We start from the raw sequence: 12,021 nt of genomic DNA, 5'->3' as shown, positions 1-12,021 counted from the left end.
GACCCTTAATCTCTGCCATAAACAAGACAAGACACCAATAAAGTCTGAGGATAAACTCCCCAGTCTGTTGATTGTTGATACACACATAACCCATTAGATGTACCAAAGTGTTGATACATTTACATTACATACAACTAGGTCAAAGGTGTTTTTGTCATGTAAAAAGTATCTGCCATTTGTAAAGGTTATCACACTTAAAAATTAAGGACACAGCAGCATCACAGCAGTTGCACTTTGTTTTACCAGGTTCTATAAAGCACAAAACTAAATTTTCTTTTTGGGCAACTATTTTTTTTTTTTAACTGTGATGGGAGAACCACTGATCCAAGGCAACTGAAACGATGCTAATTTCAACTAACATAGGCACACTGTGTAAACCAACATGTCAAGATTAAATAATAAAATTCCAACATACAACTGTATGTAGAACAGTCTTAAATAATATCATGGCAAATGCTGCTTTGTGCATTACAAAATACAGCTGAAAAGGCACAAACATTAGTTATGCAGCAGCAAGAAGTGAAAAGAGTGGTAATACATTAGATTTCTCTGATGACATCTACTGTTAAAACCTAGCACTAAGTGACAACATTTTTATCATTCTGCAGTCTTGACATAATTTGACTGGAATCCAAAATCCAGAGATTGCTACGCAGCATTACACAGAGGAAAAAACTGTTCAACTCTAAATAATAAATTGCAGTTATACCTCAAGTGCTTGATCTTTCTTGGCAATAATAGACGAGAGCTGTCTAACATGGTCAGCTGACGGTGCGTCTGTCTCCTGGTCTGTGCTTCTCCTCTGTTGGATCACCACTTCCTGGTTCATTAGAGAGATCTTGAGCTGCTCAATGATACTGGAGTGAGCAGAGGGACAAAGGAAGTGTATTGTTGATATGTTTTAATGTATTGCCAAAAAGTGGCCCAAAAGAATATTCACAAGCAGAAAAAACAGACTGAATGAAGAGTATCCAAATAATATCTTTCCATATTTGCTGTGTACCTACCGGTCTTTCTCCTGCAGAGCCTGCTGCAGGTCATTGGCTACATTGGGGGCAAGGGCAGGGTTGCTGGACAGACCCAGAGCTTGGATCTGCTTCTCCATGTCAATATTCTTCAGCTTCTCCTGCTCAGCTATAGCTGCAATCTTTTCAACCTCCTCTTCTGCTGCTTGCAGACTCTGACAGAGAGGCCCAAAGACTGAGTGACACACATACTACAGCAATAATATACTGATCTACAGTATCAATTGTGGTTGGCCAATCTTGGATGAACTCTTAGTCTTACAGCAGCCTGGCTGACCAGGGACTGCTTTGGGAACAACTTGGATATCTGGTGCCTCTGCAGATAAACAAAGTACATTTGTGTCTGCCCATAATTTGGAAGCAAGACAGGACAGGGAGTGGCATTAATTCAAGCAAAATGTTAGCACAGTAGTCTACACCATACTGCTGGATTAGCTCTTTTTTAATGCAAAGCAGGATTCTGCTGAATTTAACTCAACATCTTTATTTTGAGGACCAGGGCTTGAAAGGCTAATTAGTTTCATTGAGCTGTGAGTATTTACCTGTTCTAGGTCAGCTATCTTCTTGTTGAATGTATCTCGAAGTGCATCCATCTCTCTCTGAGCTTGCTCTCTTAAACGCCGCGGTTCTCCTGACTCTCGACCAGCCAGACTCTCCAGTGCTTTCCTGACAACATACACAGGAAACATTAAGTTAGGGTTCATACATATTTTCCATGACATCATGTTTCTGAAGACATGAACTAGATTTTTTGGTCTGAATTATTCGAAACGTTTTCTTGTCTAGTTTTATATTAATGCAAAACTACTCTAATAATAACAACTATAAAAATGTATTTAACTTTACATCCCCCATGCTATAAGAAAATATTTCTATTTTCTTTCCAAATTTAATTTAATTATTTTAATTTGCTTTCTTTTCTTTCTTCTTTTTTTTTTTTTTTTTTTTTTTTAAATCAAAGCCAAGGTTAGGTCCCTCCAATACATTTTAAGTACTTGTCAGTGTAGGATACACAGTCAGGAATATACAAGAAACAATGCTTACTGTTAAACACATTATTTGTTGAGTACTGACCACTGTGATGCTGACTGTATTAGTTTCATCTGTATGGTGAGACTGTAAACTGCGACTGATACTTACGATGCAGACACCAGTAGTTCCTGTTTTTCTGCTAGATCTCTCTTCATGGACTCCAGTTCTACCTTCAGCTCAATATTCTGGGGAGTGACAAGTTTGAACCCATTATAGGACAAACACAGATAGATCTACAGCAAAAACACTGGTGGAAGGTACAAAAAATATCCTAGTGATTTTGATCCGAGGAAGTCTGAGGGCTGTTTTTATATGATCATGCATTTTTTTTTTTCAGGAATTACTCATATTTATCTTGAAGATAAAATTCTTGCACATCTTGCATTCAGTGGGGGGAGGGCAAACCAAACCAAAACAGAAGATAGGACACAAATCTCGACCCAAACGAATCGGATTAAAAAGGAGATTCCAAGGCTCTTATAAATATAAGTCACCCCAAAAGAGACAAATGCACAATGAAGGCAATGAAACTGGCTACTGGGAGCATCAGTGCCCAGCACCAGTGAGGCAAGCAGACTGTCTGAAGATCAATGCTGTAGGCCGTGGGCTGAACAAAGCCCAGTTGTAGTCACGGCTGGAGCTGTGATCTCATTTCATTACTTCTGGAAATACTGAGTCATATACGTTTTTTTGGACTGCATGGCAATGAGATGCCACATGAATGCATGACAAAGCCGTAGATAGAGCTCTATTCAAATTTTTGCATACTAAAGTGTATACACACCGTTTTGAATATGTCCTCAGTGGAGTCATCACATTTCTCCTGCATGCGCTCCTCCATGAAGTAAATGCGCAACTTCAGGTTAAAGTTCTCTTTCTTCAGAGCTGTGATTTGCTGTGTCAACATAAAAAAATACATATATCTTTTAATATGCAGAAAAAAATCATTGAACAAGAAATTACAATTACAATGAAAGTATTTTATTGTTGTGAAGCACCAGATTATTGATCCATGTTTCCTGTCCTGTCCTTATGTTAACTGATAACAAAGCAAGGCCAAGACAAGTAACTGAGGTTAAAAAAAAAAAAAAAAAAAAAAAAAAAAAAAAGACAAGAAACAGTTGAGCATTTCATCCCTGGAGAAAAAGCAGGACTGAGTATTTACATGACAGTGTAAAAGGACCATGGTTGCAGTACTGCTATGGTTAGAAGAGGGGAGGCAGGCATGCTTGTATGTGTGCATGAATGTGTGTTCAAGTGTGTCTATGTGCATGTGCCTGTGTGTGAAGCAGACTGTGCATCATTGTGCTGCAGGCTCCTAACAGCACACATCTGGTAATGGGGGGTTGGGTAGCTTGTCAAAGGGAGGAGGTATGAGTCTGGACCACTCTATAAACCTCTAATCATGCAGCCAGCCAAGCAGTGCTAGGAAGAAATCTGAGCATGCATTCCACTGAAATGCTGAAATGCAGGCTTCAGGCCACCTTTCTCTTCCCCCACACTTTTACACTAAATCTCCATACATGGTTATTGCAGCTTGGTTTTGGCCAGACCAAGGAAAGGGTTCAATAAAATCATATCCTTTCACTCATGTTAGGGTACACTTGACTGCATGAACTCACACTGGCATGCTTAACGTGACTTGACTTAATTTATTAGTCACGCATAGCAATGTTAAACAATAGGACTGGCCACAAATAATAGACATTCACTTAATTTGAACATAAACAATACTCTTTATCAGCACAGCATGTGCAATTTTGAAGGATGTAGCAGCCAGTTGTTAAAATGCAGAAGTAGATCAAATGTCCATCATAAATGCACTGCACCCCCACAAAATACCTAAAAAACACAGGCTGACCTTAGATTCACCACTCTACATCTTTTGTTTAACTTCATTCCAATTCCGTTTACACTAATTGTGCTTCAGGCATCCTATGCTGGATAACTGGTCGACTACGGTGGTTTGTTTAACACGCAGCAGCACAGCTAAAGATACCAATGCCAAACAAATCTGTTGTGTCATGTGGAAAAAATTAAAAAATAATGGATGAAGAAGGAGGACCAGTGCCAAGTATACAGCTGAGAGATAATGGCATGCCATGAGGACAGAACAAGTTTCATTAATAATCTGAAAGTACTGATGAAGAAAAATCCACTTACATTATTAATGCTAAGTCCTGACACTCAAGATGTGCTCTGAACTGTATTAACCTGCATGTCAGGCTTGGGGGATTCAATTGCAAGGGCTAGTTCAACATTTTTCATATATTAGCCTACTATTTTGTATAATTGGGCCTACTACCAAAAAGTTCTCGAGTGTTTGTTCAAATGTCATGGCAAGCGTTCAAGGCCTGGACAGTATCGTTCAGGCCAGCCTTAAATTACAATATTAATTTATTGATCTTTGCAATGGAGCCTGAAAGACACTGTATTCTGACATTAAAAAAAACAATATTCATAGCCACTGTCAAGCCAATGACTTCTCAATATACAGAGAAAAAAATGCACTGAGTGTACATGTGTTTCCCTTTTGGATAAATAATGTCCCCATTTCTATTCATGTATTTAAAGACCTCTGGCCATTTCATGTCAGTTGATATGAATCACTCACATTCTCATAGTCCTTCATTGTGAGAGCTTTGATGGGGGACATCTTATCTGGAAAGGATGGAGCTGTAAAAGAAAAAAGGAAAGGGAAACACATGGGTGGTTATTATCATATTGTGTAGAATCGTCCCTGCTAACAGCAAAAATTCACTTTCACTGCTTTCAGGAATTACTCTCAATCTCTTTATGTTAGTGAGACAGAGAGAAAGCAAGCATGTTTGTCTCTGCAGAGACCAGAGGTGAGAGTTGCCCTGTTTAGACCAGCTGAGTTCAGTAAACCAACCCACCGTTGCTCAAGTAACACGCTAAATTAGTCAACAGCATATTTCACAACACTACCTCGTCATTCATAGCTCAGCTGCCAAACAGGAGGAGCCCCATCAGCCTCTTACAGCAAGAGTTGCTTGTAAATATGAATTTCCCTTGGTCATTCTTTGTAGATTCATGTTACAGTTCACTGCAAAATCACTGCAAATGCTGCTTGAGAACTTACTGCTTTCATTCTGTTTTATTTGTTATTTTGTAAAGTCTATTTTCCGAAACAGACTCATCATGGCTCTCTGAAACTACCATGTCATGAGGAACATGTTGGGCATGAGTAGCAACAAAGTCAGGTTATGATGTCAGCAACCATTTTTGGTGGGACTGCTTATTAATTGCTAGTTGCTAATTAATTGCTTGGATCCATATATGTATGCATAAAGGTAAACAATAAGGTTAAGCACTAAAAGCATATTGTTTTCCAGGAACTAAAAGTGTATATCAAAAAGAGATTTTGATATAAACATACCTGAAAAAAAAAATGGTATAAGAATCAGACATTTCATTGGGACTTTAAGGTAACAGTTTATCAGTTTGGCAACAGTTTATGTTATCATTTGATAGGACACTAAAATTATAAAGGAGATCAGCTATGACTATTTTTTGATGTTTTTGTTTTTTTGGTCCATACAGTTTTTTTTTTTTTTTTTTTTTTTTTTATCACTATCATTATGATTATCTAACAGCCCACTTTGGGGTTTCAACTAGGTGACTGAGAGCCACTTAAAAGATGCTGAGAAACAACAATACAAAGAACCACAAATGTCAAATCCAGATGCTACTGATGGGACATCCGCGGAGGATTTCACAACAGAAAACACATAGCAAGGTTAGGTAATCAAAACCTACAGGCAACAGACAATTTTGATGTTATTTTGCATGCATATTTAAAGGGTTATATATATATATATATATATTTTTTTTTTTTTAAGTGTAATGGGAGGGTATTTGAGCAGCCTTTTCACCTCAAGAGTCTTAGCTTAAGTCCCTGAAAATGAGTCTTTATTCTGATTTGTACCTTGGACAGCAATCTTTAACATATGTGTGCTAGATGAGATCTTAAAAAACAAATAATTTGCAGAACAGTAGCATTATACTCCAGATTTTCCTTGAAATCTGGAATAATTTTGTCCCTAAATAAGACACTTGAAAATGTGGAACATACTGCAACAACACAAGACAAACTCTGCTCTAAAACAGAGCTGGAATTATGTGGATTTTCAAATTTTGCAAAGGTTAAGAGTAGACATGCCCAATATTGAAAAATTTTGACTGAGTTCATACTAAAGCTTTTTGGACTTATATTAGTGAAAAAAAGATGATAAATGATGAAATCAAAGGGGTTCTTGTTTGTAGACTCAGCCGTTTGGACCTCAGTATAGTATTATAGTATTTTATGTTGTACTTTACGTTTTTGACACTTTGACACAACCTGCCTCCTCTACTTCTGCTTCACTTAGTGATTTCCTACATTTCCCATAATGCCTTTGGTCATAACTCAGTGAACTCACCCTAATTTGTTATATCCCCCTGTTGGTTTTACATGTAGGTGGAAAAAGCAGTAATGATAGCAGAGGGAACAAAAAGTGAGTGAGTTTTTTCAGTCAAGAAAAAAACCTGGGTCGTGTCTCTTATTCAACATGTATGATGCCTTGTGGCTGCACTGTTTTGCTGACTATTAAAGCTGCTCAGGAGCTACTTTGTTTTGAAAATACATATTTTGGAGAATTGGCAGTGAAACAGCTTGACATCAATGGGCACCTTATTGTCCCTCAGCCAAAGTCTACTAGCCTCTCAAATGTTAGATTCATGTCAGCATTTAGATTTTTTATGGTTACATTTAGAAGCAATTAGGGGAAGACAAATACCAATATAAAAGAATTTATTTTTGATAAAGCAACCACTACTTCTGAACTTCCTCAACCATGCAGTATGGCAGTTATACAATACAAAACTGTACACTCTCTCTTGTCTGTGCACTTCACTTCACTTTCATGCTCGTGGCTATTTTATTATGAAAGGGTGGTTGTGGCCACAACAGTGGCTCAGCAGCCATTAGCAGAGGCAACCTACACACAGTCCCATTAAGAACATCCTTGAGTGTGTTATGGCTTTAGCAAAATGATTTACCACTGATTGTGCAACTCTGGAGAAAATGTAGCAGGAGAAAATATGCCAGCAGTGACCAAGCATCCCTCATGATTGGTGTAAGTCGCACTGGGTGTAATTGCATTGACGCAGTACATGTATATCAAGTATCCGCACAGTTCCCAAGCTTCAACCGGCAATGTCTCAGACATCACACATAACACAAACAAACAAACAAAAAATTACACCCAGGGCGACAGGCACCTATCATGGCTGACTTGTTTTTTTTTGGTGTCTCTAGTACTCAGGTAAGAAGCTACAGAAAACTGTGCATTATTGTCTATCTCCTATGAAAAAGGTTAATGTGACTGATTCGTCATCACATTTATAATGGGCATTACCAACATGTGGCCTGGGTGTCTCCGTGTTTGTTTGACCAAGACCCAGATGCTCACCTACTGTCAACATGTTAGTCATTTAGATTACTTATTGTGTTGATCTAGGCCTATGTATGATGATGGCACACACTAAGCCCTTAACAGTGAATGAAGGAGTAATAAGCTTAGCTAATTCATGTCATTCAGGTAGTCTCTCATCACAGCTTGGGAGAAACAAGTGAAGGGGATCACAGCAACGATCCAACAGCAGTATTAATTAACACACAGGGGAGAAAGACCTTGAACAAAAAAAAAAAGAGAGAGAGAGAACAAAGGAGAGCCTGTACTGTACCTGTCATGCTGTCGGTGGAATAATCTCCAGCATCTATGGAGTCTGGCAGTCTGCAGCTAGGGACAAAATTATTCCGTTAGAGGACAGCCAAGTCAACCATGTGAACCACATTCAACACTGTTAGATTCAGGTTTAAAAATCACAAAACCCAAAGCATGATCTGCCCTCTAACCCGGCTGAGCCACGAGTCACTGGACTCACATACATTGGTTATGCTGTTTTGTTGGGTAAAAACAAACAAAAACAAAAACACAAATGTCTGATGTTTATCCATTGCTCGCATTGGCCAGTTCCTCTTAGCCCTAAGGACGCTCCATAAATAGCTAAAGAATGACTCTCTGCTTCATTTACATTCACTCTGACGCTGCCTGTTTGTGTGTGCATGTGTGTGTGTGTGTACGACCATGTGTCAGTGGCAGCCTAGCTCCCATGTTCAGACAGATGGGGGGTGGGGGCATGGGGTGAACAGTGCAATCAGTGGATGGAGAAGGCTTTCACTGATATACAAGTAGACTACTGTGGTTCTGATCAGCCAAGCATCACACAATGTTGGGAACAGTGGCGTCACTCACAGAGCCGCTACAATGCACCAAACATCAGCAACACACATCTGGACCTCAGTGAGACCAGGGGTGGGAAAACAAGGCTGCTTGGCTGCAAAAAAGCGGGCATAACAGCTAACACTATCAAAGCTAGCAATGTGGTTTGATCCGCCTGACTAATGTACCTGTTTTTTGTAAGAGGAAACAACTTGCAGCTGCAACAACTTTGTTTTGTTGTCGTGTAAGTAGTGCATGAGGAACCACTGAGCCAGGACAAATCTCTGTTGACTTGAATGTGAAAATAAACCATTTGTGTCCATGCTTATGACCTTGAACCCCTGACCCTTGGTTCCAATAATATAATGTCCAGCTCTGAAGAACTTCCGCCAAAACATCCAGTGACACTGGGAGAAAAGCTGCTGTGCTGCTTCTCTGGTGTATTTCGCTGCCAGTGTCCTAGGTTATAGGCTAGCGATTTGTTCAATTCACATAAATATTGCAATATTGTATGCCTTTTTGTAAAACACTTTATAATTTCTGTATCAGGTAACTGCCATAAAAATAAAGATTCTGTCGTCATACAATAAAATAATGTTGGTGTATATTAAAATTTGACATTTTTTGTAAAACAGGTCCCATGTCTTGTTTTTGTCTAGTTGTAATTATGGCTTAGGACTTATTGAAACATAACTGTTTGAAGTGTTGTGCATGTGTTATATGAAAACTACATGAACCAGCACAAAGGCATGACAAATAAATGCCTGGCTGAAAAACAACAACATCTTAGAATATTGGCTGATACCATATAGCAACAATAACTACATTGACACTGGTATGCACCATCTTTATTTTGCTTAAAGACCTGTGGAGGGTCAGGTAAACCAAGCATCGCTATGAATGGAATTTTTTGCCAGTATGCTAATTTTTTCTCAACTCTTTCGGCCGATTGCCACTAACAATATAAGCACACATCTTTTCCACCTCATTGCACAGAATATCAAGTCTCTCGTCTAGTGGAATGAACATATTATTATGCCTACTCTTATTGTGATGGCCCACTGGCAGATGCAGACATGAAATATAATGCTTTTCAAAATGTAAACATTAACTATGCTAAATAAGACAACGACTTCAACTTAGGTCACGTAAAAGAGGCCATATGTATTTTTATTTAACATTTTCTTTAAAAAAAAAAAAAAAAAAAAAAAAATATATATATATATATATATATATATATATATATATATATATATATATATATATATATATTTATCTATTTTTCCAAATAGGCTTGGATGATGTTCTCCCTGACGATAGCCACAATCAGGGCAAATTTGACTTATTTCACATATTGGCATGTCATATCGGCAGAAATGTTCATTTTGGACCAATACAATATTTCATTTTGAAGCCAATATCTGCCGATATCGATGTTGTACAGTGTCCAGTGAAGCAGCAAAGTCATAATACATCACAGTGGCAAACAGAAATTACCTACTGAATAAATCACATGGTCCTACTGACCAATAACATGAAAAGCAGAAACACAGCACTGCCCCAGAAAACCTGATGGTCAGTACAAATGTGCTTTGGCAATCACTGCAACACTGGGGTTTGATACAGGACTCAACCCCTTCCTGTGCAAACAGAGAAGGCATAATTAGTCTGGCTGTGATAACAGGGGTAAAGCCACTGAGCACCGACATGAAACACCAAACCTCTACATGAACATCCGCAGCAGGCGAAACTGAAACAAAAACAAAACCCAAAGAAGACACAGAGCATAAAGTAAGACTGCGCCAAAGTTGTAAGACCTCAAACTCCTTGAGCACTTGGTGGAAAAAACTGTGAGATGGTAAACACTGACTTCCTCTTTTCATAGCCTGTGCAGCTGCAGAGCCCAATGTTATTACATAATGAGGAAGAACATTCACTGAAAAGGATGTAAAGCCATATTGTGAATTTGGTAGAGCAAAGTGAATCAGGTTTCAGAATTACCGAATAAGTAATTCACACCACACGTATCACTTACATCTTGGATTACTGTAGCACGCTTAGCACCTGGGTGACCCTTTCTCGCCATATGCGGAACACAGCCAAGCTATGGGACTACTCATTAATTTTACGACTATAAACTAAAAGCAGAGTGAAGCAGCGGATGCCACACAAACGCATACACACTGAGATGCTGTAATCAGGCTTCTAAGCGGAGCACAAACTACAGACTACATTCAGCTAACGCAATATAAAATGCACAGCGGCAAATGGACCATCACCTTACCAAAATCACACCCTTGTCGCGGCGAGCACATAGGAAGAAAGGCAAACATTCATGTTAACTCCACATTTTGTGCCAACCTAAGGGAGACGCTGCTGTTGCAACGTGAACCACACTGCAAGACTGCCTCCGATGATTTCCGCTCTCTTGCTTTGGCTGAGATATCTCTCTGACGAGTATGACAGTGTTCCGCAGGTCGACCTACCAGTCCCGGTTATAGCAGTAACATTAGCAGCCAATGAGCTGAGTATAATTTACAATAGCAATAAAGAGAGGTCGCCTATGTGTGACAGGCTGTCCGCGCTGTTCAAAAATAGCTCCGCCAGAGCATCACATATCATCAGCACACAAAAAATAAAACACCGAGCAGGGATGAATTTGACACGAACTTCACGAACTAATGTTATTTAACGTCTGGATATTTACTAATTTGCCTCTTACAATTATACATGCGAGAATAAACACAAAGAGCGTTTAAAAATCTGAAAATACACCCAATATGATAGCTATTAGATTAGATAAACGTTAGTTAAGACAATCACTCGCACAGTCATTCCTCAACAAAAAAGAAAAGAGAAAGCAAGTTCATGTTCAGTGTTGTTTAAACATATGGATGTATTTAAACCTAACCCAACCCAACAACTTTACACCGAATTCAACTATTATACTGAAAGTAAAATACATCTTAACGCTGCGCTGTGCCAGTCTGAGCTCGGTTTAGCATTTGGGTTTCTTGACTTATTATATGCAGTTCCATGCTAGCTAACCTTAGCATGCTAGCTAACGTTGGGTAATTTTACCTTCCATTGATGTCAACGGGGAGCGTCTGGTCGGCCCCGACGACGGAATCCATGATGCGAGTTATTTATTTTTTCGTTCAACCCAAAGAAGTTAATATCCCATTTTACGAGCTAATCTTACTGTGAACTTCAAAAAGCGGGACGCAATTCAAAATAATCCAGGCTACCGCCATTGTGGTATGGTAAACGTCACCACTGTGCACGTTGGAAACTGCCGCTGCCTTCAGGTACTCGTTGGACATTGCACATATGTATTGACTCATCACATAAAGAAGTAAGCATCATCATATATAACAACATCCACTTAGAAAACACAGTTGTTTCAAGTTTCAGCGTGATACTATTTACAAGCAAACGTGTTTTAATATGCGGTTGCCTTACTGGCGACTTTTGGGTTTGAAAAAGGTGGAGTCCGAGGAGCACAGGAAGGCACCATGGAGCTGGGCGGTTATTGTGACAAAACGATTGGTCAAAACAAACACGTCGGGGAGGACCGCAGGGATTATGAGACTCAAAATAACGACGTTGTCGCTTGAAAAACTAGCAACTTTCAAAGCCACTTCTCTGTTTACTATAACATTTTAAATTCATTGTTT

The 12,021-nt window shown here is 39.0% G+C and overlaps 1 protein-coding gene across 2 annotated transcripts in view; it reads right to left on the bottom strand.

Annotated features, from left to right (window-relative positions):
• The window catches only part of cdk5rap2 (CDK5 regulatory subunit associated protein 2), a 39,986-nt gene extending 28,371 nt beyond the window's left edge, over nt 1-11,615 (bottom strand). For both annotated transcript variants that reach the window (XM_030064668.1, XM_030064669.1), the window contains exons 1-8: nt 11,426-11,615; nt 7,806-7,861; nt 4,672-4,733; nt 2,842-2,952; nt 2,166-2,242; nt 1,568-1,691; nt 1,008-1,180; nt 710-857 (exon numbers count right to left, since the gene is read on the bottom strand). In XM_030064668.1, coding sequence (XP_029920528.1) covers nt 710-857; nt 1,008-1,180; nt 1,568-1,691; nt 2,166-2,242; nt 2,842-2,952; nt 4,672-4,733; nt 7,806-7,861; nt 11,426-11,478 — 804 coding nt within the window. In that variant the 5' untranslated portion in view covers nt 11,479-11,615. The remainder of the gene's footprint in view (nt 1-709; nt 858-1,007; nt 1,181-1,567; nt 1,692-2,165; nt 2,243-2,841; nt 2,953-4,671; nt 4,734-7,805; nt 7,862-11,425) is intronic.
• Nucleotides 11,616-12,021: the final 406 nt, after the last annotated feature.

Source organism: Myripristis murdjan, chromosome 12 (genome assembly GCF_902150065.1).
Source record: "Myripristis murdjan chromosome 12, fMyrMur1.1, whole genome shotgun sequence".
NCBI classification, from domain to species: Eukaryota; Metazoa; Chordata; class Actinopteri; order Holocentriformes; family Holocentridae; genus Myripristis; species Myripristis murdjan.
This window is presented reverse-complemented; position numbering and strand designations above follow the sequence as displayed.